Source organism: Solea senegalensis, linkage group LG1 (genome assembly GCF_019176455.1).
Source record: "Solea senegalensis isolate Sse05_10M linkage group LG1, IFAPA_SoseM_1, whole genome shotgun sequence".
In the NCBI taxonomy this organism is placed as follows: Eukaryota; Metazoa; Chordata; class Actinopteri; order Pleuronectiformes; family Soleidae; genus Solea; species Solea senegalensis.
Window position 1 is genome coordinate 31,582,757 of NC_058021.1, and position 24,663 is coordinate 31,607,419.

Below are 24,663 nucleotides of genomic sequence, written 5' to 3' on the forward strand. Positions count from 1 at the left end.
TGGCAGCGGGAGAAAATGCATCCACCAGACCCCCCACTGCCAAGTTTTCAAATGTGCTATGTGTGTGGCAGACTGATGATTCTGCTGAGTCAATTCAGGGTGTTTGTGTTTGTGTGTGTGGGTGAAGGTCTGCTTGGCTGAAGTCCGTCCCGTAAGACGCTCAAACTCGCCGTCCAACATCCAATTTCTAAGTCCAAAAGACCTTCCTCATATGCTGAGTAAGTCTGCTGTTAGCGTGCCGCGATGGGTGAAATTGAACAGACCCACAATCTGTGAGATACTCACTTACGCGGGCACGAGCACAAGCATCATTTTACACTCCTTTCACTCCAGTGAGGACCATGCGTGCAGCTCGGTAGGAACACAGACGTTGAACACAGACATATTCGTTAGATTGACTGCTCCATTCCAGCTGTTGTTGAATCTCCTCGTGTGCCAGGGTCAGTGGAAGGACAAGAATAACATCAAAGGAAAGAGAAGTTCTTTATCCTCAATGAAAATAGTGAATTCTTGCATATTTCCTTTAGAAGCTTGATATTTCTTTTCCTGTGTTTTTCAGGAATGTACTAAAACAATAAACGTCCAAGAACTATCTCTTGTCTGGAAAGATAGTATTGTGTGTGTATTTTAGAGCTCAGGCTGAACTTTAAAAATGCCAACAAACAGGGGGACTTCACTTCACGAGAAGATCCTGTGAAATGAATGCTCACTATGTTCTCCGCTGCTAATTAAAACCAGAGACTGTGCACATAAGGCCTTAATAACCACTCCCAAGATAGACAAATTAACATTCCCCCACTGTAAATTTAAATTGTCTGTTTCCTCTGCATATTCCCAGTGGAGAGAAATGGGTCCATTTGTAAAAATAAGACCAGTTATGAGTCCATTAAGATAAGAGCACGAGGAGGATGATGTGAGGAGGTGTCATCAGGACCTGTCGGAGACGGGAGGGGAGTGGTTTGTTAGAGAGAATGGCTACAAAGAGCCTTTTCTCTCTTTTCGGATGTTCCCCACAGTGTGCGCTCTCTGCATCAGAGCCTGACTTTGTCTGTGGTCAGTTCGTCTTGGGTCAGGTTCAGGTTTTGCTGAGGAGAACTCCAGCATAGCAGGGCTCTTACTGTTTCCAAGAATGAAAAAAAAATGTGTGAAAAAGATGTGCTATTCCCTCAGATGTTCAGACATTCCCCTGCCTGCACAACAACATTATGTATTATTACTCTGTATGAGGTTCAACTGTTGCTGTGAGTTCTGTTGCCTCCTCAGCAAACCGCTGAGCTAATACGGAATTTTCACGAAGCAAACAACACTTTATGAATTGAGCGCCGACTCTTATGCGTTTGCGCCCCCTCACTTGTTCTTTGTAATTCTGACCATGGGCGGAGCTTAGGACGCTGCCTGCTGATTGGCTACTGAGTTTTAGAGCAGCAGCTCCATGGATCGGAATTAGTCATGTACTTGGGGTCGCTGTCCATCTGGAACTCGTTCCCCAAGTTTTCCCCATCTGCATCCAACAAAATAATTGTAAGTATCTTACGTTTATAATCTAGACTTAAGACAGACAGCGACTCCAAGCCGGTTACTACTTCTGGTCCATTGAGCTGTCGCTCCAGAACTTAGTAACCAATCAGCAGGCAGCTTCCTAAGGCCCCGCCCATGGTCAGAATCGCCAACAAAAAGCCACATCCCAATGAACAAATGAGGGAGCACAAGTCTAATTCCATAAGCTAACGGGTGAGTCCACACCCACTCTGATGGGTTTAAAATGGATCTAAGGCCAGGCTGTGCTCATAGTGCCCCCTCCTGGACCACTGGACTTTTGTAATTACTTGGGTACTGCTATAATAACTTGGGGGAGCCATTGTGTTGGAGATTGTCACTAGAGTTCGAGTGATATGGGTTTTTCTGTGGCCAATGGTTGATAATCAATGCCGATCTTTAGGTTTTTCTTTATTCTTCCATCTGATAAAATATAAATGTTTTATGATCACAAATATTACAAAAAAATGCTTATCTTCAGCAACACTAGTGGTCTGTTTCTCCAATCTTCACTGTATTTTTACACTGCAGTGCAGTTATATGCAGTATTCTCAATAAAAAAATATGCATAAACTATTAAATACACGGCACAGGTCATCAAAAAAACTAAAAAAGATTTGTTTTTAGTTACTAAGCAACATAGACGCTGAGAACAATTGGCCCATTATTACCTCTACTTGTAGGAAGTACAGTAACGACACCACATCCTCTCTACAGGGTTACAATTTTTCAAAGACCAAACAAAAGTCTCTCCTCTTCCTCTCCTCCTTTCTGTTTGCACTTCCTATTTCCTATCTGCTCTTTCCCCCTTTTCTATTTTTCTCTTTTTTTCTCACCAGTACAAACGCTCACTCACACACACACACACACACACACTCAGAATACCCAGAGAGACTCAGGTGTTTTTCGAGCGCTTGCCTGAGGGCGTCGAGCTGCGAGCTACACCTGTTACCTGCTGCTGCCCCTTTAACTGTTATCAGGGCGCTTTTACCATTTCCCTCTTCCTCCCCCGGAGGACAGATATGGCAGAGAAAGAAACACACACACACACACACACTCACACACACTCAAAAAGACTGTTACAATAATGAGCATAGCTTCACAGTCTAGTGATTCACTCCACTGGGCTTTGTCATGTGGAAGCTTCTGTTTGTGTCTCCATCTCCGGTGCTCAATGGCCTTTGTTTCCTATTTTTTTTTTTTTTTTTTTCATCTGTTAACACGAAGGGATTCTTTCACAGACTGTAGATCAAAAATAGTATCCCTGTACATGTGTTGTTGTTTCATTTAAAGTGGGGAAACATAGTGTGTTCAGGTATTTTATCACTAATCATGACAACAAAATGGACCCAGGGAGTCATTGGTGGACAAAAGAGCCAGAGTCACAGAAAGGTCTGTTCTTTCTTGCAGAGTTTATACTGGGGACGAGTGCCAATGCCCTCATGCTGGAGTCATTTTTCTATTGTGAGCAATAGATCCCACATTACAGCCAAAAGCACTCATAGTTTGGTAACAGAATAAAGCATAAAATTGTTTTTAACCACCTGTCATTTCACGAAGAGCAGGGTGTTCTACAGTTGCTTGATCTCATAGGACCGACATTAAGTGGACTCGGTGTTCCCGTCCGCTCCTCGCTGGATGCTGCAACAGATGTGTGAGGACAGCTCTGTACCTGTCATTTAAGCAGCTAGATACACTTTTCTATCCCTTGTCTTTTATCAGTCAGGGCAATTTTCTGCACTCTTTGGCTCTTTTTAACGTCGTCTTCTTGGAGCTCCTTTCCTCTCTCTGTGGGTGGATTTGTATTCACGTCAGAGCCCCGTTCTGCAGGGAACGTGGCTTTGCGGCTTGATGGACGACTTCCCCTCATCCACTCGTCCAATTTGCTTCACATTCACTGCTGTCAAATATACTGTACACACACTCCCCTTTATTATGAAGCAGAAGAATGTCCGTCATTGTCCAACCACCCCCCCGTCCTCGTTACATCACGGAGCTGTTGGAGGAAGCGAGTCGTCCCTGTTTTTGCCAAACGTCTCTGGTGTGATTCATGTGTTTCATTGACACAGAGGTAAACATATGCAGAGGGAGGGGCTGGAGCCTTCCTCTGATTGTATCTTTCCAATCTGGCGAAAAGATCAAGGGGGGGGCAACCCGGCATAATATCCATTCACAGAGTTTCCTCCTGACCTGGGTTAGAACAGAGCATGCTGAGTTGGCATGGAAACAGCCCTGCAGCCGGTCTGTTTGCCCCTGGGCCTCTCATGTTACGATTATGAGACAAAGGTGACAATTTTTAATATCTTTACTCATGATTTAAAAAACATCACATTTCTTTTGAGACTGAGACCATTGCTGCTCTGTCCTATAAGCCGGTGATGGAGTGGTGTATGATTTTTGGCCCTGCAGGTTCTGTTGTTTGTTGCCAGTTTCTTGGTTACAGTGTTTGTTTGGAAGTAAACATTGGGCTATCACATCTTTTTTTGATCCCAACATGACTGCATCGGGCCTGACGGGCTAAGATTTCCAAAGCCACTTTCCCGTAGCCCACAGCTCGTGGGCTTGTGTTGATTAATGGCAGATAGGGGTCACGATGATGTGGCGATTGTACCGATCTATTCATCACACCCGTCTGCTCTGTGGAATAATAAAAAAATGAGTTTGATGGAGGTTTTAATTTTGTAGCCTCCCCCCAGCGTTTGGAGTGACAATGCCGGTGATAATAGAGTTTTTCTTTTTTCACTTTTAAGTTCAATGTAGAATAGGAATTAGCAGCCTCTGCTTAATGTCTCCAGAAATCCAGTGACAAGCGGCAACTCGCATGCTTTTAATCAGCGTTGTGTGTGTGTGTGTGTGTGTGTAGGTGTACGGAGAAGAATGGATGCCATTGTGGAGATGAGTCAAAACTTCCCTTGATCTAACGGCAGAATGTAAACTGTAGGAAATCCCAGCTTTTACCAAACGTTTGTTAATGCAGTAACTTAACATCACTTTTTTTATCCTTCCTTCAACGTATACATTTGTGTCCGTTTCCTTGTAGCTTCAGTGTCCAGAAACAGCAAACAGTGTCACTCAGGGATTCAGTTTGCTGTTAGGAACGGCAGGAACGTGGAATTGCTTTTCTTAGGCCACCATTAGATGTGTTTGTTTTAGCAATGCTGTAATGACAATACAGTCTAAGTATTTCTCAATTTATTGGAAAACGTCCAGAAAATACCGTGGATGACCCTCATGTGGAGGATAAAGCGGTAGAAGATGGATGGATAGATGGAAACCAGAGAGTTAAATCACTGCCAGATATCGAAATAGTGAATATTATTACTCATTGAACATTTTTTTTTACAATTCTACAGCCATAAAATCTAAATAAATCCAGGCGGCCTGAATATCATGATGCTCATAAGAGGGTTAAACAAAAGCAAAACAGCTGTCAAGTATTTAGTGTGACCCTACCCTTACACTTGAACAATAGCAGAGCCTTTAATAATGGTTTGTCCTACTATTTCTTGCTTGAGCATTAAATACACGTGTTGATGAGTAAAAGCCTCCTAAAATATGAGATCAACTTTCAGTCACATTATTCCAATCCAAACGCCAATGATGACACAATAAAACAACAAAGTTAAAACAGAAATAGTTCTGCTGTCATTTCAGTTTATTTACACGTAAAAAAACAAAACAAAAAAAAACACTGCAACGGGAAGAAGAGTCCACAACCATCAGACAATGCAGAGACTCTGAAGTCGGGTCCAGTTTGATTACACACGCATATAATCTTTTTAAAAAAAAGTGTACGTGTGCAATGCATTAATGTTTAAAAGTCAGTTATACACTTGCTGTGTAGTCTGTCACTGTTGTAGTCGGTGTTAAAGCCTGTGTGTGTGTGTGTGTGGGGGGGGGCTTGTATTCACCATCACCCAGGATACTGTTACTGTGTCCATGAATCCACTCAGTCAGTCAGTAAGTGAACGTCCCATTCACTGTGCGTGGACCCGGTCCAGGATTAGTCTCTCAACATCAACAAGGCAGTGTTGGCTCTCTGTCGTTGCGAGGGACATGTCATTTCCACCAAGCAAGTCGGAACCGTCCGTAGTTCTAGGAAAAACGGAGTCATTTTTCCACACACTGTTCAAATTTGAAGTCCCTGCTTATTTGTGATAAGATGTGCTGTATAATTAATGCTGTGCAGTTTCCTGTTGGAGAGACTCTTTCATTATTATAACTGAAGTGATCGAATCCCCAACGAGCCCGTGTCGACGGGACGCTTGAATTCTGCGCTGCTTTTTCTCAGCCGCAGGTCCCATACAGTAAACGGTGCTGGGGTCTTTTTGTGTGAGGGTCCGTGGAAGTCCGTGCTCCGTGTTTGTTCGTATTAGACTTGCTAATCAGATGCTAATGCCTGTGAGTGGCGGAGTTGCGAGGCAAGGCAGCCACGGAATTGTAATCAGGGCGAAGGTGGCCTACAACAAAGAGGGTGATTATTTAAGCCAACCAGGAACTCCATGGTTTCGCGGCCTATAGCGTTCCCTTTCATGTGTCACTTGATGTCAATACAGGGTGATTTAAGATGAGTTCACTAATTTTTTCCCTCCACACATCATCTCGTGTTCCTTTAAAGACGTCGAACAGAACATTGGCTCTGTAATTAGCTGGAAACAAGTGATTTAGCCCCAACTACATTTCCATCTGCGCACAGTTAATCAAATAAAGTGTTTCAATAAGGTCAGTGTAAGTCACAAACACACTTTTTTTTTTTTTTTTAGTTTGCGGTGTTGAAGGAGTCATTCTTGGCTTGTCTGCTCATTAGAATAAAGCTGTTTATTTGCTTTGTGGGTGTATTTATTGTGGGGTTCGCTCAGGTCAGGCTGCACCGGGCGACAGATGGCATTACGGCCCTCTGAGGGGCAGTAAAGGGATGCCCACGGTTGGGGTCAACTGCAAAGACAGATGTAACCTCTTACTGCGCTGAGCGTGACGCCGCCGTGCAGCTCAGTCACGTAGGGCTGCGCGTTTACGAAGCTGCTTTTGTCTGTGTGGTGTGCAGCAGCGGCGACTCTCTGCCTATTATGTTGCCATGTCACACTGATTTTGTAAAAAGGATTTGTGTGATCAGCGACAGGCCAATTAAGTTCAGAAATTGAATTTTCACTGCAGCGCAGCGTGGTCTGTCTTCTAAATTTGCACCGTGATAAACACAGAAGGAGTCAAACGAACACTGTCTGCTTCGCTCTCCTTTTTTTTTTATTTAGTTAATCCGGCCTCAGTGTCGTGGTTTGTGCCCCAGTGTTTCAGCAGGCTAATGAAATCCAATTGTGCTCCTCTGTGAATCCATCTCAGCCTTTCAACAAATAATATGTACGACGAGGAAAATAAAAGACGTTTTTATCGAGGCAGAAACAGACACGACACAAGTTGTGTTTTCGGGCGATGTTGTTGTGCCATTTGTGCTATTTATTTTGCTCTTAGTCAAATGGAACATCTCTTTGAAAAGCAGGGACTTTGTTGTCATCAACTTTGGCGACACCACAACACTGAGATATAGGGTTGAATTATCTCGTGTAATTTATATTTTATGAAGGTTTTGATTCTCCAGCCTTGCTTTGGATTTCATCATAACTTCCCAGACATCAATCAAAACTTTGATGCTGCCAATTTTGTTTCCCCCTGGAACTTTAAACCCGAAGATGGATTCCCGTCTGCCCAGATTGTTTTTCAAACACTGCGCGCATAAACATAAAGATTCCTGTCTGGTTACCTGTTGATGGATGCCTTCTTTAAAAGCTCTCCCCCCTGAGGCAGACCTCAGAGAAAATCGCTTATTCCCCTCTTAAGCCACGAGTTAAGAACACATTCAAGGCACATAATCTTAATTTGACATTCTCAGAAAGTGTCCTGCAGTATTAAACGTTGTTGTTGTTGGGGACGTGCTCTGTGAAGCCGCACCCGGCGGGAACCAGTGTTGAAAGTGAGAGCACTTCCCGTCCGTCTCAATTTGAACACGGTTGGCCTCTCCATCTCATCTCCAGCCACTTAACATTGTCTTTGAAATCCCGTGCACTGCAATTATGCCGTGTTTTTACTCTTCACTGCAGAGATTGTGTTTCACATGTGTATCAGGTGACCATTGTGATGGTTAACCAATTTACTCTGGCGGCAGCTGCATGCCAAAAGCCTCAAAGCAAGTGCTCTCTCTTTTTTTTTTTTGGTCTTTTCAAAAGGTACAACTCATCAGTCGCCAAGACGTAATTCAATCCTGGGGCCACTTTAAAGAAAGTGTTAACAGTTGCTTTCCTTTCCTGCCTCCTCTCCTTCAGGTGTTTCTACATCGCCTCAACCAGTACGCGGCCACGAAACTCGACAAGAACATCACAGAGGAAACGGTTAAGGTGAGGGTCAATCTGTGAGGTGTGGCACTGCATTTAAATGAAATGCAATTGACCTTTACTCCCATTCTGTGCATAAAAAAACCTTGTTTTCATATGGTAACCCCATCCATGAAAAGGCCCGGAAACTGCGTCCCATATTTGGGATGGTGTTTCAACCGAAAATAGTTGAATTCTGAACGGGGGGAAAAAGAAGTCGTGGGCGAGGGCCAGGAAGCAGCTGTAACTATAATCTATTTAGAAATGGTTCTGGCTGCAGGATAATAAAGGATGCTCGCTCTCTCTCTCTCTCTCTCTCTCTCCCTCTCGCGCTCTGTCGCAGCAGGAGTGCGTTTGCTTACACTTGAAGATAAACACGCGCTCGGTGGATATTTACTGAGCGTCATCCCGTGTTTTGGGATACGTCCACTCGCGCCGTGTCTTGTTTGGGAACATGCTGTATAGAGATGGCTTTTAGACAACGAGGGTTCAGTGGGCAGCGACACGTCAACAGAGTGGAAATGCACAGATCCAGTTTTCTGTTCTTTGTATCACTGAAGATTAGTTAGGCGCTCATAAAACACTTCTGGTTTTGTTTTACTAGCTTCTTCCTCCATGCAGTGTCAGCGTATTGTTTTGTCCTTTAATACCCACCACTGAAGTGGCATAAAGGGGAAGGGGGGGCAGAAGTCAACACCACATGAAGGCAGCGTTGCCATCCAGCAGATGTTAAACCCCTTTTAAAACACTCTCTAATGTCTCAAATGTGAATATCAAAGACACCTCAGGCCACGAAGAGACCTCGTTCTTAATTCTGCGGCCTCAGACGTTTCTCTCGCCCACTGCCCGCCGACCACAATAAAGAGCTGGAGCTGGAGCCAATGACACGTTGACAGATATACAAAATATGGTCTTGATATCTTTCGTCTCTTCCAGGTTTTGTTCTCCAACATCGAGGAGATCTTGGCCGTTCACAAAGACTTCCTGTCCATGGTGGAGGAGCTGTTGCAGCCTGACCCTCACGCTCACCATGAAATCGGACGCTGCTTCTTGCACTTTGTAAGCAACGGTTAATTAATGCTCTCATTCTTGCAAAGCCGGTGTCATTTCTTCCACGTCTTGTCCAACATTAGCCTGCTCTGTCATTAATAACCCTCTGTTTACTGGAGCTGTGATCTAAAGAATCTCTTCCTCTTCTGTCGGAGCTCCGAGAGGCAGTGACTATGACTTCTCCTAGAAATGATAAGATGCACCACATGTTATCAATTCATCTCTTTGGATTATCCATGATGAGACAGTGCACATGTGAGATACGCATGATGGGACTCCCCCCACCCACCCCCCGCGCGCGCACTATAGATCACATTTCTTTGATGCGGAGCCTGAAGTCAGGCTGGCATGTAATGGGTTTCAGGGGCCTAATAAATCTGAACCATCGTCATGTCGAGCTTTAGGGCGACTTCTCAGGCTACTGCCGACGCAGGTGAACGCGAGATGATTTAGCGGTGCAGATGTGAGCGCTGAGATGACCCCTTTGCGAAAATGAGACATAAGTCAGAAGCATAACTGAAAACCCATGACTCATCATTTGTCGTCTCGTCACGAGTGATCATGTGAATCCAGGGAGATTAGACTAATCCCGCAGCTTTTTGCTTTTCAAGTCTCGTTCTCTGTTGTGGTTTCGTTGCCGGCGACCTAAAACTAAAAAGGAAAGAGTGACTCGATCCAGCCTCGCGTCACAAAAACACAAAACGCGGACAGTTGTCCACTCTGACTCGAAACAGGACGTCTTAGAATGCGTGACTCGGGGGGGGGAGTAGTCATGCATTTCTTTTTTGTCACAATGTTGTGTGGTTTTTTTTTTGTACGCACTCCTGGTTGTTGTTACGCGAGTTAGGTCAGTCCACGTCACTGGCGTTATCTTCTGACGTCCGTGCGCGACGTTCGCCGCCCTGTAGTGACTTTGTAGTTAGTGATTTGTGATGACAGGAAATAATGTAGCACCCCCACCATACAATATATATAGAGCACATTATCTGTTTAATTATGGAGAAGAATGCATCCTGACTACAACTGCTATATTTCTTATGTAATGCCCTGTTTGACTTTCTCCCCGTGCATCCCTTCCCTTTTCCTTTTTAACCTTGTTCGTCTCCGGCCTTCCCGCAGAAAAGCCGCTTCCAGATTTATGACGAATACTGCGGGAACCACGAGAAGGCCCAGCGGCTGCTGCTGGAGCTCAACAAAATAAGGAGCGTCCGGACATGTTTACTGGTGAGAGGGGTGGGGGGGGTGGGGGGGATGTGCACATACCGTAAATGTGCACATCATGTACGAGGTGTAACATTTATTCAGCTTGCTTTACATGCCGTGTGCGGTGGGTACAAGAGGGTCAAGTATTTAAATCCAAATCTGAATAAGCGAATTCATTCCATGGTTTATTTGTTTGGAAATTGCAGCGCAAAACTCTCGGATAGTTGACCCACACGGGGGTCACGAGGGATCAAAAGTGGGGCTTGGAAATTCCTCGTCTATGAAAACACACGGCCACACTCTCTTGAGACACACACACACACACACACACACACACACGAAGACCCTCTTACAGCAGCTGGACAGTGTAAAAGTGTCCAGTGTGTCTGACAGCTGATGTGACTCTGCCTGATGTGTGGGGGCGGACTCCTTCTTCCTGTCCCGACACTCTGAGAGACTTTCGCTGCCACGGGGGAGCATCATGTTGCTAGAACAAAGGATGACCACATTCCCACTGTGGGCAAGATAAACTGTGTGTGTGCGTGAGGTCAAGAATACTCAACCCCGTTTCTTTTCTCTCAGCTCTTCACTCGATATTGTTTACATACTTTGTCCTCTGCTCTGTCTTTTCCGTCGCTGCACGTGACCGTCTGTAATCCTAATCCTCTCCCTCACCTCGGAGCGTCACACACTCGCACCGCTGCCGCCACCACCTCTACCACGGCCCGTCGCCCCCCTGATGTTTTAAGGCTTCCATTGAAAAACAGAGCGCTTTGAAATGGAGATCTACAGCGGAGTTAGGAACCCCGGGAGAACCCCAGGAGTATGACCACCAACTCGGTAGAATGGATTGACTGGCGCTGTGGTGAAGCAAACAACCGTTAGACGCTAATTAATGGAGTGAGAAATGAAACACACGCGCATCCACATGCTAATAAACACACCGTCAGAGACGAGCTGCTGCGAGAGCTGATTTATTCTGCACGTGTGTCTTTAATTTAAGACGCCAGAGGAGGCTAAGGTATTAATTGACTTTGATTTAATGAGGTCTTTATAATCTTGATCCTTCGCTGACCTCAGTATCGTGTTACCCTCAAACCTGCACTCAGCTGTTGGCTAATATACGCCGGTGATATCCGCTGAACCCCCCCCCACTAAACCTTTGATCTATTGGCTGCTATAAAGCCTGGTTTATTTGTTGACGCTGTAATGATCCCTCTCATCTAAACGTGAGGTGAGAAGCGAGATTAGCTCCTTACCTCGTAACACATCATGGCCTCAGCCGTGTCGGTAAAGGTCACAAGGTCTGAAGAGCTCTCAGCCCAGTTAATGGGCTTTATCTGGGGGTTAGAATTAAGTATTGAAATGATGTTGTGTTGTGATGACCCAAGAGGGGGAAAAAAAAAAGCTAATTTAGATGTCAACAGTGATAAACACAGCTGAGTCTCTGTCTTGTTAAACATCCTCTCTCCTCTCCTCTCACTTTAGAACTGCATGTTGCTCGGAGGGCGGAAAAACACAGAGGTCCCGCTGGAAGGTTACCTGGTCGCTCCTATTCAGAGGATCTGCAAGTACCCGTTGCTGCTCAGAGTGAGTACAGCCCTGCACTCGTGGAAAACCGCGCATTATGGAGCCACCGCCGCGCCCTCGTGCCACCTCCTGCGGGGCACCTTTTTTTTTCTTTACCCTTTCTTTTCATCCAGCACCACCCAGTCATTAGTCTTGGGCTGTCCCGGCCTATTCATGTGAAACACTCACTCTCATATTCTGACACTTGCCTGCTTTCGGTTCTCCTGCGTGACCACATCCTCCTCCTGCCCGCCTTCAGACGCTTTGGCTGGGCTCATTCATAACCTGAAGTTTCCGCTTCCTTTGATGTGAAACGACAGCGAAATCAAATACATGTTCAAACACTTGTTTGAGTCTTGTTATGATCTCATGTTTCTAAACAGCCAGTCGTTCAGGCGTAGAGGTGTTATTACAATACTGATAATAATAATGATAATAATAATAATAATAACAAGGGGGTGGTTTGATGGAAGGCCGTTTGAAGTCTGCCATGTTTTTCTTTTCTCTGCAAGTTGATCAAATTTGCTAAGAGTGGCTGAAGATACAGTACAGTATATCCACAACTGTATACATTTAGAAGCTGAGACACGCGTTTTTGACTGCACTGCTACACATACAGTTAGATGGATCTCACTTGTGCGTTTCCTTCTTGTTAAGTATTCCAGAAAGTCGCTCGATTTGTCGCTAGTCGCTCTGTAAAGTCACTAAATATTTGCCCAGAATCGGCGTGTAACGTAAACAAACAGACATTTTTTCCCTTTCTTTCCTCCGGCTCGGTTCATTCTGTCTCTGTTCTAATCTTTACTACGTCGTCTTCTCGTTTTTTCTTCAACTGTAGTTGCAGACATTAAAATGATTAAATGGATTAAAATGAAATGGAATACCTTTTTCTTTCATGCTTCTAAATATGTGAAGATTAGGATTCAGAGACCTGTAGATGTGCCTCTAAAGTGATCATGTAGAATCATCTATATATGCATCATGTGTAACACGTGCGGTGTGTACTCGTGCAGGAGCTGCTGAAGAGGACTCCGAAGAAGCATAATGACTTTGCCATGGTGCAGGAGTCCCTGCATGTGATGAAGGCCGTGTGCTCCAGCATCAACGAAGCCAAGCGGCAGATGGAGAAGCTGGAGATTTTGGAGGAGTGGCAGTCTCACATCGAGGGTTGGGAGGTGTGTTTTTATTATTTAAAGGTGACATCGAATGATTGTACCGCACATATATGTTAGTTATGGAGGTCTACTTACATATATTAACTTGTTTTCATGGTCACTCTCGTCAGCCGCGCTGTTTCAGACCAAAACCACACCCCCAGAACTTGGACTGTGTTGTGATTGGCCAGGCAACAAGAGCTTTCCCACTGTCCTGTGATTGGCCAGGTACCTGGAAGTGATGTAATTAGCTCTCAGATACGCAGCTCCCTCTCTGGCACGGTGGATGCTCTGCATCTCAGCAGCTACAACGAGAGTAGTTCTTCTTCTTCTTCTGCAGTTAAATGTACGCAACCGGATTTGCCTGGGCTAGTGCCCGCACCAGGAGGCGCTACGGTGGTGAGAGGAGTGGTGAGGTTTGCAGACAACCAGGAAAACAATAAAACCCTACTTTCTCAGTGGCTGAACTGTTTGTTCTGAAACTTTAGGGTTTCATAAACGAGGTGATGACGCAGATACACACACAAAAGCAGCGTTGATTGGAGCTTTTGGTCTATGTCGCCTTTAAGGTCCATTCAAATAGCTGTATTGATTGACGTCTCGCTATCAATGTTAGGGTTTTCCTCCCCCCTCCCCTTGTTTTTTTACTCACACAGCTGAGAGTTTCTCCGCCAAAGCTGGGAGTCGTGACATATTTAAAGCCACTTAGCCGCCGTGCCTGCAATTCAACAAGAATTGAAAGTGGCGTGACTTTTGTAGCCCTTAAAGCTTTTCTCGTTCTCTCGCCGAGAACAATGACTTGTATTCACAATGGCCAGATTCTTTCCGCCTGGATGAGCCATGTAGTTAAAGCAGCTATGCTTTGAGGTGACTGATCCAATCATCATCAGGTAGATTGTACGTCTTTGTCTGGAAAGTTGACCTCAGATTACTTTTTTTTTTTCTTCCTGAGTTGTGGGAGACAGTAATACGGGGTCAGTAGGCCTAAGGCTGCTCGGAAAGAGAAACAGTGGTGGTTATTGTAAGCGAGGACGTCGGGGATGCTTATGTAATTGACCTTGCGGCCGTCCAAAGAAGGTGCGTGAAGATTTCCTGGACACATGCGGACAAAGAGATGCTGCCAGTGTTGACACAGCTTTGGACTAAGGTGTAGGAAGTAACGGGATTGTTTTCACTGGAGTTTAAAACAGATTTTCAACCCAGATTTGAGACGGGACAAGATATGGCGGCGTGTGATTAGACTTCCTCACATGTGTTGTTTTAGGATCACTGTCAATATGAGACTGTTGTTGCAGCGTTAACGAGACCCTTTAAGCTCACTTCTAAGCGAGTTTTATTCTTTCACAGTAAAGTATATACTACAGAAACAAAAAAAAAAAAACACTTAAATGTGGATATATACAGACGGATAATGAGAAAGTTATAAAAAGGCCCTGGTTACACTTAATCAAATGCAAATGGTAATGAAAATAAACACTTAAGCTTTTACATGTATACACTCCAGCTTATAAACCCACAGAGCTGAAAAAAATGTTTAAAAATAGGGTGATTAGAAAGAGGCTCAGTGTTGGGTGCGGTGTCACATCTTGTTCCTGGCATGGCTCTGGCTGCAGCCACTGTGTGGTTTCATAGACATTCATGCAGATTAGCTCACTCTGGACCCGGGGATCTCTTTAACGTCGCTGCTGCCGCCGCACGCCAGGACCCACGGCTCCCAAACAACATGCAGCTAAGACGAGGAGAGGAGAAAGAGAGGAGGGAGCGAGATGAGCGATGGTGGCGTCGTTGCATTTCTGTGTGGGTGTTTGGAGGAACGATGGGAGGGATGGATGAGTGGGTTTTTTTTTTTCCATCCCTGCTTCTCCACCCTGGCTGATTGCTTGTTAGCAGTGACCTGCTCCATAGCTGGCTGCCCTCAGGTCACCCTGGCAGGTTCACGTCGTGTGGGAAAGACGGGGCGACGGCCCGTGGTGGTCACCATGGTGACGGCTGCCAGCATTTTCTTTAGGGCTAAGTTGATTTCCAGTCGGTTAGTTTTGGGAATGTACGTGATTGACCACTGCGTACCATAGAAATATGCTCGTTTTTAGACCTGAGGTTTGTCATTGTTGTTGTTTTTATAGTTGTGTTTCACTTCACACTCTTTAACTCAGCGCTCTTAGCGTCTACTTTTAGTTTCAAGGAATCTCTCCAGCTAAGTGAAAAACGGAGGTTTAAAGAAGAGCATTTCAAGCCAAAATCAGTCTAAATTCCTGTTATTTGTAGTTGTGTCTGCCTATAAAAATAGAAGGTTAAAGTTTGAAGTTGTAGAGCGAGTGCATGCTCTGTGGAGCTTTGGCTTGGAACGGCTTAATGCGAAAAGTGAAGAGTGAAAGGGAAAAAAAAACAATATAAGGCTGCAGTGAAAGCAGCTACATAACCAGGATAAGTGTGATAACTGGTCCTTTTCAAGTGACCAAGACAAATTTGGCCTCTCCGCGTCTGCTCTGCACACACGTTTCACTGGCCGTAAATTAGCTTAACATCTGGGCTCGGGAGTTAAAAGGCCCCTGGAAAAAAAAAGAAGAAGAAGTGTGGAGGAAGGAATGAAAGAGATAGAGAGGAATTGACTGCGGAGATGAGAGGAGGGGAAGTAAGGAGACGACGGAGAATAAAAAGTGTGAGGAGAGAAAAAAGAAAAAAGTAGGGATAGGTTTTGGCTCGCAGATGTCTCCAGCAGGAGGAAATGCTTAGCACATTTTCCGGCTCTGTGCGCATGGGGAGATATTTTTAGCTCTGAAGGTCTGATCAGACAGCGCTACATAAATTCCCAGAACGAGCAAGGTAAAGGGAAGTGAGAGCGCACTTTATCACTTGCAGCAGGAGCCCCCGAAAACCAATATGGGGACCAGACGCGACCGGACGGGATGTTATTCCATAGAAGGCAATTAACAACTGTGCATTTTAAAGTCCCACAGCAATCTGCTCGCGAGGAAGCAGGGAGTGTTTTTACAGACCCCAGAGAGGGGGTAACAGGAAAGGCTGGGCTCTGTAATCCCCGCCTCCTGTTCAGACACTCTCTGTGAAAACTGAACTGGTCTGGAAGTAAAACATTCTGCAGCACAGACACTTTCTCTGTTTTATAATAATAAAAAATGTCCTCTTGTCCGATGCTTTTTTTTTCCCCCTCGTTTGTCCACTTCCAGGGCTCCAATATCACAGACACGTGCACTGAGATGCTCATGCAGGGCGTCCTGCTGAAGATTTCCGCCGGAAACATCCAGGAGAGGATATTCTTCCTGTTCGATAAGCTTCTGGTCTACTGCAAGAAGAAAAACAGGTGTCCAAAACCAACCTCCTTTTTATTTATCACTCCATACTGAATAACTTGAGAGTCTCATTAGTGAGTGTGTCTTTTCTTTAGTAGTTTTTATGTTAATTTCCCGCTCTCGATCTCTCTGCACACCCACAAAGAGCATGGTTTTCATCAATTATTCACTGCGCCACTTTCTTTCCTTTTGTAAAGAGTAGGAACTGTGGGAAGAGTGGTTAGTTGTTTTTTTTCTGTGAAAGTGTTGAAAGAGAAAGTTAGGTGGGCACATCTTTTGTTTTCCTTTTCATTTCAGTATCCTGAATAATATAAGACAATAATGGTGACACTTGTTACAATTAGTGCAGTTTGAGTCAGGAAAGGTTTTTCTGATTGCAGAGTATTGTTCTGTGCAGGCAGAAACCTTGATGAATAGGCAGCGCTGGCAAAACTCACACTAAACTACTATTTCATCTGCCAACAATGCTGCTACATTCATCTTTTTCTTTTCTTTTCCACTTTTGTTGGACTACCAGCAGCTAAGCTGCCGCCTGCTTTGATCCGCTTTTTTTGTTGAGCACCATGTCAGTGTGAGGGCCAAAAGTGTAGAGGAAAAAATATCGAATCTTTCGAGAATAAAGTCCTAATGTTACGAGAATAAAATTTCACGACGTCTCTTAAAATGCTGACTTTTTTCTCATAATATGACTTTATTTCATAATTTCATGACATGACTTTTTAATATTCCAACTTTATTCTCATAAGATTACGACTTAATTCTCATTATTAAGACTTTATTCTTGTAATATGACTTTTTCGTAATATGATTTTTTTGTAATATGACTTTATTCTCATAAGATTACGACTTTATTCTCGTACACATGGGACACCATTATGAACATATACATAAACAATTAGTCTCTTTATAAAACCTTTAATCAGACTGATTATATAATCCTAACATCATAATTGTATTAAGCATTGATGGCTAATGTATGCTTTTGCTGATCTTTGTTTTAGGCGTTTGAAAAACAGCAAGGCATCCACCGAAGGGCCTCGCTACCTGTTCAGAGGGAGAATCAACACCGAGGTGATGGAGGTGGAAAATGTGGACGATGGCACGGGTGAGTCGCTCTCTTTACTTTGGACAAACTCCATTTGCATTTTTCTTTTGCACTCTCGGCTCTCACATCCTCGTTTTTTATTTCACTTCTGGCAGTGAGGAGTTTTTAAAAATAAGCCACAATAACTCACACACAGGAACACTGACAACAACGTGTTTGGCCTGAGCTGCTGTTGGAAAAATAAGATTTACCTACAAACATCTCCAGTTCCTTGTGTCTGTGCTTGGTGAACTCGAGCACTTGTGTGTCTTGGCCTCACACAGCCACTGATTATCATTTATATTTGTAGAAGCCATCATTTCCTCTGTAGCGGGCCTGGATGGCCAGTAATATTGAGTGTTTTTGGTGAGAGGTGGAAGGGTTTTTGGGAGAGAGAGAGAGAGCGGCGGGAGGAAAAACAAGTGAGACAGGCGGTGGCGGCGGCGGCGGTGGCGGTGGTGCGGCAAGTCTGTGGGTGTTCTGCTCCACAGGCGAGCAATCTCAATCTGAAATCCAGGAGTATTTTAGCTGGGATTCCTACGCAGTGAACGCACCACAACTTTTTTTACTCGGGCACACACACACACACTTGCCTGAGGTTCGAAAAACGCCCTTGAGGCGTGCCATATGAAGGACGCACCACAGTGCGTATGATTTTAGACGTGATTGTAATTGATGATTGTAGTGGGACGCCTTTTTTTGTTGCACCCTGCACGAGGTTCATCCTGGGAGGCTACTGAAACGAGATGGAAATAATGACTGAGACGGTCAAGAGTTCAGATTTGACATTATTGTGTCCTCATGTTCTCTATATGCAGTACTAGCGTAGGTGGTGCAGCCACTCTCTGTGATATTCTATGTGTTCTGAGGACGGATGGTGTATCCGCTTTCCCTCGTTTATCTCATTAAAGTAGTCGAGCGGTATTCAGTGAAGCACTCGATAAGGAGGCTATAAAAGGCCCTGGCAAAATGAGTCTGCACTAAGATGAATTACGATATTGTCAATAGTTATAATGGGGGTTGTTTTTGGTACATAGATCACACATTACTGCAGTCACTCACAGGTGAGGTTTTTCCTGCTCGTCCAAAGTCTTTCAGCTTTGTTTTCTGTGAAGAAAATCATGTGGATCCTCAGATGCACCCCCGTGTTATTTCATGCGTTTAATGCGGTAACCCTCGCTCACTGTGAGCCCGACTTCCCAACATCTCTGTTTACACTGTCACCATCAGTACGACCGCTGATTGATGGCCCTCCCTTTTTCAAACATGAAAAACTTTTTAGAGCGTAAATGAGTGAAGATTTGTGTGTGTGGTGCGAACACCCCCTCGGAGAGAGCGCTGTATAAAAGCTAACCGGGAGTGTTTCTGTCTGTCTCTCTCTCTCTCTCTCTCTCTTTCCCTCTGCCTCACAGCTGACTACCACAGCAGCGGGAACATAGTGAACAACGGCTGGAAGATCCACAACACGGCCAAGAACAAGTGGTTCGTCTGCATGGCCAAGACGCCCGAGGAGAAGCAGGAGTGGCTGGAGGCGATCATGAAGGAGAGGGAGCGCAGGAAAAGTAAGGTGTTTTTGGTAACAGTCGGTATCAGGGGCGGGATCTGCTCACCTTTATAACTTTGCGTTACAACGTTCGACGGTTTCTGAAAAGTTGAGAAGTTGTGCGTCACAGCGCAACACGTGGTTATTACGGTAATTTCACTCACACTGTTTCAGGAAGCTGGAGAATCAGTGTCTTTGTTTGTCACCAGAGAGGAGAGAGTTGGAAAAACACCTGTACATAGTTTCCATTTTCTGGCCTGCTATTGCACATTGAGACAAAAACTCGCAAAACCTGGTGTTCATGAACCACTACGGTGTTTTTCTTCATGACACTATTTTAACATGCAGTAAAACTGTAAATAACCGCCAGATATTGAAAGTTATTCTGGGAAAATTGGCAAAAGCAACTTAACTCACAGGATAATTTTACAGTTTCTTTTATGGTTATAGCTAAAATAAGCAAAAAATAAAGTTTTTTTGAGGCTTTAAGGGGTTAAGGTGTTTTCCTCCATGTTGAGATTGTGTACATGATAAACTCGGTCGTTAACCCCGCCCAGGGACAAGTCAAAGGCAGACACAGAAAGACACTGCTAATTTCCTAGTGAAATTAGCAGATATTAACCTTCTCCAGTTTGTAATTGATGTCACATCTCGTCTCGCTGAGTGCAAGATTATTAATGTCATAATACTGATGGGCCTTTTACACCCTCTATTTCTCCCTCCCTCTCCATCTCTCCCTCCTTCCTCTCATGGGCAGGCCTGAGGCTCGGCATGGAGCAGGACACGTGGTTGATGGTGTCAGAGAAGGGAGAGAAGCTCTACCACCTCATGACCAAGGGGAACCTCATAAAGGACCGGAAACGCAAGCTCACCACCTTCCCCAAGTGCTTCCTTGGAAGGTATGGGCCCCTCCTCCCCTCCCCTCCCCTCCCTCCACACATTGGTTTGTCCGGTGAGGAAGCTGCAAAGTGTTGTGTCCTTGGTGTTTCCTCTGTGTTACGTCACTGCGATACAACGAGTGTAACTGTGAGGGAAAGGAGGTGAACATGAATCTGGACGGATGTGCCACAGTTTAGCCTTTCACCAATATCTGCATCCAATTCCGCTGTATTTTTACTTTTCAAATAAGTGCAGATCAAGAAAACACTTTGGTTGTAAGGATCAGGCATTTGTGAAAACAATGGCCGGGAAGAAGAAGAAACCATTGCCGCTGGTTGTTTCAGGAGACTGTGTTGTGTTGTGGTGTGTGCGTGTTATCTGTATTCTCAGCCATGGGAAAACAAAATCCAGCCACATTTCGTCCCATGAATTTTATTTAAGGATTATCGTTGTGGTGTCTGGGGATGGACTGACCCATTGGTCATAAATCACAGGGAGATGTCCCTGTGCGGCTCAGCTGACTGACCGCGTTCTCTCTCACTCATGTTAGATTACAATAAACTCTCTGTTGAGGAATCCGTGAGGTAACTACTGTCGAGGACGTGTTAATCCAGAGGGCAGCTGTGTGTGTGGATCTGTGACATGTTCACATGTTTCCCAGTGCCTGTGAGTTTTTACACTTATTCTTGTAAACTTTTTTTACTTGTAATGAATCCAAATATGCAGTCTATCAGGTCTGTGTTTGCCGATGCTTGCCTTTGTTCCGTATGATGCAGATGTGTTGGTGTCACATAGTTTCCCAGCGTTTAATTTCCAGGAATTTACGTCATGAACGCTTTATTGTAGATCTGGATCTGATTCAGAATCCTCTCTATAATACTGTTTCTCCATCCAGTCACTGATGGATGCAACGTCTCGTTATTCTGTTACAGAAACAGCGCTCTTACCGCTTTATCCTCCACATGAGGGTCGTGAGAGCGCTGTTGAAAGGCGGGGGGTCACACCCTGGACAGGTCGCCACAGACAAACAACCATCCACACACACCTATGGTCCATTTAGAGTGTCTAATTTGCTTAAATCCCCAAGTCTGCATGTTTCTGGACTGTCGGAGGAAACCGAAGGACCCGGAGAAAAGTAACGCACACATGGGGAGAACAATATAAAACATATAAACCAAAAAAGCAGGAAAAAAAGTAAAAAGTTTAAGTGTTGTTGTAGTGGTTAGCACTCTTACCTCTGCGGCAAGAAGACCTGGGTTCGAGTCTTGGTTGGAAAAAGGGTCTTTCTGCATGGGTTTGCATGTTCTCCACCTGTGTGCGTGGCTTTTCTCCAGGTTCACCGGTTTCGTCCCACAGTCCAAAAATGGTGTTGAATGGTTTGATGGCCTGAATGCTGCTTGCCCCCCACCTGCTCCTGCCGTGCTGCTGTATACACACAAACGCTCCCTCAGTCAGGTCTGATAGTATAGCTTGACAGAGCCCATTTTCAAATGAAGCACGTACCATTTCTCTACATGACGACCAAACAGAGGCAAAACAATAACATCAACAACAGCTAGTTGTGTTCTCTCTTAGACTGGAAAGGCACAAAAAACCTTTAACCTGAACTCTTAAAGTTTATTCTTTAAAATGTGTTGTAATCCTGTGTAACTCTGTTTGACTGAGGAGATGACAAAGCTGGATTAGGATGATACCATCTCCAAACAGCTGGCTGTAGCTGATGATCTTTCAATGTTTGAAAATGAAAACAATGCGTCTTGACAGCCATGAGTCTTTTTATAGAGCGATGACACTGTGTGATGTAGGTTGTTTAGGAGCAGTCAGTCCTCCTGTCCTTCTGTCTTCGTCTCTCCACGTTACAGAATAACTAGCGTTTTCAGAGTTTGTCTCAGATTTTTCAAAAAGACACGCTGACTAGTAATAATCACACCAAAAGTCACCCCAACGTAAACAGTCATTTTAAAATCCCTGTTATTTTTAAAAGCATGGAGAGAAAAAACCCCAAAAGTCCAGTCGGACATAGTTGTGGCCAAGTTACATTTCATGGTGGTTTGGAGCGAGGAGTTCCTTTTTTTTTTTCTCCTTTGGTCCACACAGACAACACCAGAGCCCTTGTGGTCTGGAGGAGGAATGGATCTGTCAGCTAAAAGAAGATTAGAAAGGATCAAACGTCGGTCACATGTTGTCACATCCGTGAGTCCGAAGAGATCGTACGAAACGACACCTGAAACACCAGCGTTTTAGTGCAAAGACGTCGTAAACCTCTCCGTTGTCTGCTGTTGTCTGCGATGATTGTGGTGATGATTACACATGGGCGTAACTGTTGAATTGGAACCAGGATGGTATTTCTCTGATGAAAGCCACATTGCCCCGTGGCTTTGAATCCAAACCCACTCCCTCCATTGTGAAACGCTTTGCATTTTATTCTCTCCCTCGTAACTCCTTGTTTTTCTTGGTGATTTTCTTTTTAAGGCCAGCAGCTATTTCTGGCTCTCAAACTCCTCCCCCTGTTTTTGGAGAAAAAACAGTACAATCTTATTTGTTGTTTGTTTTCGGCGACGGCGTAATTCATCACAGGGAATGTCCACGACAGCCACCTACCTTGCTGCAAAACAACGGAGATTCAAAGTTTCCCCTTTGCTTCATATCATGGCAGACAGTCATGTCAGCTGGTTCTGATTGTGAAGAAATGCCCTTTAAAAGCTGAATGAAAAGGTTGTTCACCCTGTGAAGCAATGCCCTTTGCCTGTGACAGCAGCTGCTCTTTCTCGCTGACGTCGCTTGATGCACAAATTTAGTTTGAACGGCGCTTTTAATATCAATTACTGAACCAGAAGGCGAATAACAAGAGCGACACTCGTACCTAATAAAGTGGCGTGTGTGTGTGTGTTCAACGGCAAACATCTATTCATTGAAACACGAGGTCGAGACGACCTGCTGAAAAACTCAAACCGAGCCTCAGAACATGGAAGAAATGGGATTTGAAATGACTTGAACGTGTCAGACGGACTCGTCTGAGTATTTCAGAAAGAGCCGATCTGCTGAGATTTTCATGCACAATCATCTCAAGGGTTTTCTGAGAATGATGTGAGGTTGTCTGGGTGGAAATGTACTGGTGATGAGGTCAGAGGTCAGAGAAGAATGTCCAGGCAGTATTGTTTGAGATTATGTGAATGTAAGGATAAAGACAATTTTTGTGATGTTTAAAATCTTAGGCAACATTTTTGAAATGAATGAAAAATAACGTTTAATATAAAGATGCGACCTGAGAGTGTTATTGGAGGATAAAATGGGACTTTTGTTACCTTTTTCAACATTTAGAAAATCAAGGTCCATGAAGTAGTAGATTATTTTCATAATCAATTAATCTTTTGATTATTTATCTGTAAAATGTCAGAAAACGTTGAAAAATCTTCATCTTTGTTTCCCAAACCGGGAAATGATGATGTTCTTGAATGTCTTATTTTGTCCACAATCCAAAATTATTCAGTTTGAATGATTTCTTTGTCAACTGGAGCAAAGAAACCAGAACATATTCACATTTAAGAAGCTGAAAAATTATTCAAAAAACACTCAAAAGGATTAAGTGATTATCAAAATAGTTGATTAATTTAGTAATCGATTACTCGAATAATCGTTGCAGCCCTACCATGAAGATACCACACACTATGGTTCCTTCTAGAACCCTGTCCAGAATATACAAGAAAACACAAATAAAGTGAAAGGAACATTATTTGAGAACATTTTAGAACAGATCCTGGTCCTCCATGACCGCTGTCCTGTCCATGTTTTAGATGTTTCCCTGCTCCAACATACCTCATTGATTTCTTTAACTTACCATCATTCATTTTTGACATATTACAGTAGACGCAGGAGGAGACTGAGCCGTATAACCGAAACCTTCAGCCTTCCTAAACTGATGTAGCACAGTGTCTGCTGATTGCCTGAGTGAGATTGACGTGCTTTTAAGATCTCGCAGTAACGCACAGTAACGTGGGAGGAGTTACTGAATATAGTTCCTTGCCCCTTTGGATTCAACATCATTTAAAAGTCCAAAAAATTCCACTTAAATAGTGCTAAATCCTGGTTTGTGATTGTGTGAAATCACATTTTTCTTCCAGCTTACCAAAACAAATCAGTTGCTCTGTTTTTGGTGAAATAACCACAGTTGCAAAGATGTTGTGTTTATGTTTGACCCCACAGCTGATCGGTTTTCCAGGGCACAATTAAGGTTAAATGAGCCACATTTCCCCACATCGCCCCCTCAGAGACCAAGCACCAATGGTCATATTCTGAAATGCTTGATATTATGAGTCTAAACTCTGAAGGGTTTATGATTTGCCCAATTTCTCCCCGATCCATATGGCGTTTTTCAATCGCTTGAAACTGTTTATTGCGGACGTGACCCTAATCTGCTCAAGGCCATGAGAACTCCCATCACGGGCTGTTTTTCTTTCTCTGGTTAAGGTGCAGAGGCTGACAAATTGACATTGTTGCAGATGTTTTTTTTCCTCCCCTGTGGTCTCTTGTGGAGAGAAAAGACGACAGCAGGGACGAGCGGTTAAAAGAGTGCTGGTGTTTTTTGGTCAGAGGTTCTTCTGAAAGCTTTTCTAAATGTGCCTGTTGGCTTTTTTTCCCCTCACACTCTGCCTCCTCCTTCGTGGAATTCTGCTGGTGCCGCTGGATGTGTTTGTTTGACTTTTGTGGGGGAGACGGGACATTGAGGGAGTAATCTGATAAGCTACTGCTACTCTGGTTGTTCACATTGTTCAGTCCTCTCACTCAGCTTCTTGCTCTCTCTCGTTCTCTTTCTTATCAAAGTGGGAGTAAATAAATGTTTCTTGACTGTTTCCTTCCCAGTCGTAAATGATGCGGTGCAATGATCATCACGGACTTCCCGAGGTCCCAATAAAGTCCTTTTGTGATCGTGTTCCATCTCGTTTATAAAACAAATAAAGTCAAACACGGACAGTAT

At 44.2% G+C, this 24,663-nt stretch overlaps 1 protein-coding gene across 1 annotated transcript in view; it reads left to right on the forward strand.

Annotated features, from left to right (window-relative positions):
* The window catches only part of prex2 (phosphatidylinositol-3,4,5-trisphosphate-dependent Rac exchange factor 2), a 90,483-nt gene that overhangs the window by 9,772 nt on the left and 56,048 nt on the right, over window positions 1–24,663 (forward strand). The window contains exons 2-10 of the mRNA XM_044029828.1: window positions 7,851–7,922; window positions 8,835–8,957; window positions 10,068–10,172; window positions 11,640–11,741; window positions 12,734–12,895; window positions 16,060–16,193; window positions 17,184–17,287; window positions 18,679–18,828; window positions 19,567–19,708. Coding sequence (XP_043885763.1) covers window positions 7,851–7,922; window positions 8,835–8,957; window positions 10,068–10,172; window positions 11,640–11,741; window positions 12,734–12,895; window positions 16,060–16,193; window positions 17,184–17,287; window positions 18,679–18,828; window positions 19,567–19,708 — 1,094 coding nt within the window. The remainder of the gene's footprint in view (window positions 1–7,850; window positions 7,923–8,834; window positions 8,958–10,067; window positions 10,173–11,639; window positions 11,742–12,733; window positions 12,896–16,059; window positions 16,194–17,183; window positions 17,288–18,678; window positions 18,829–19,566; window positions 19,709–24,663) is intronic.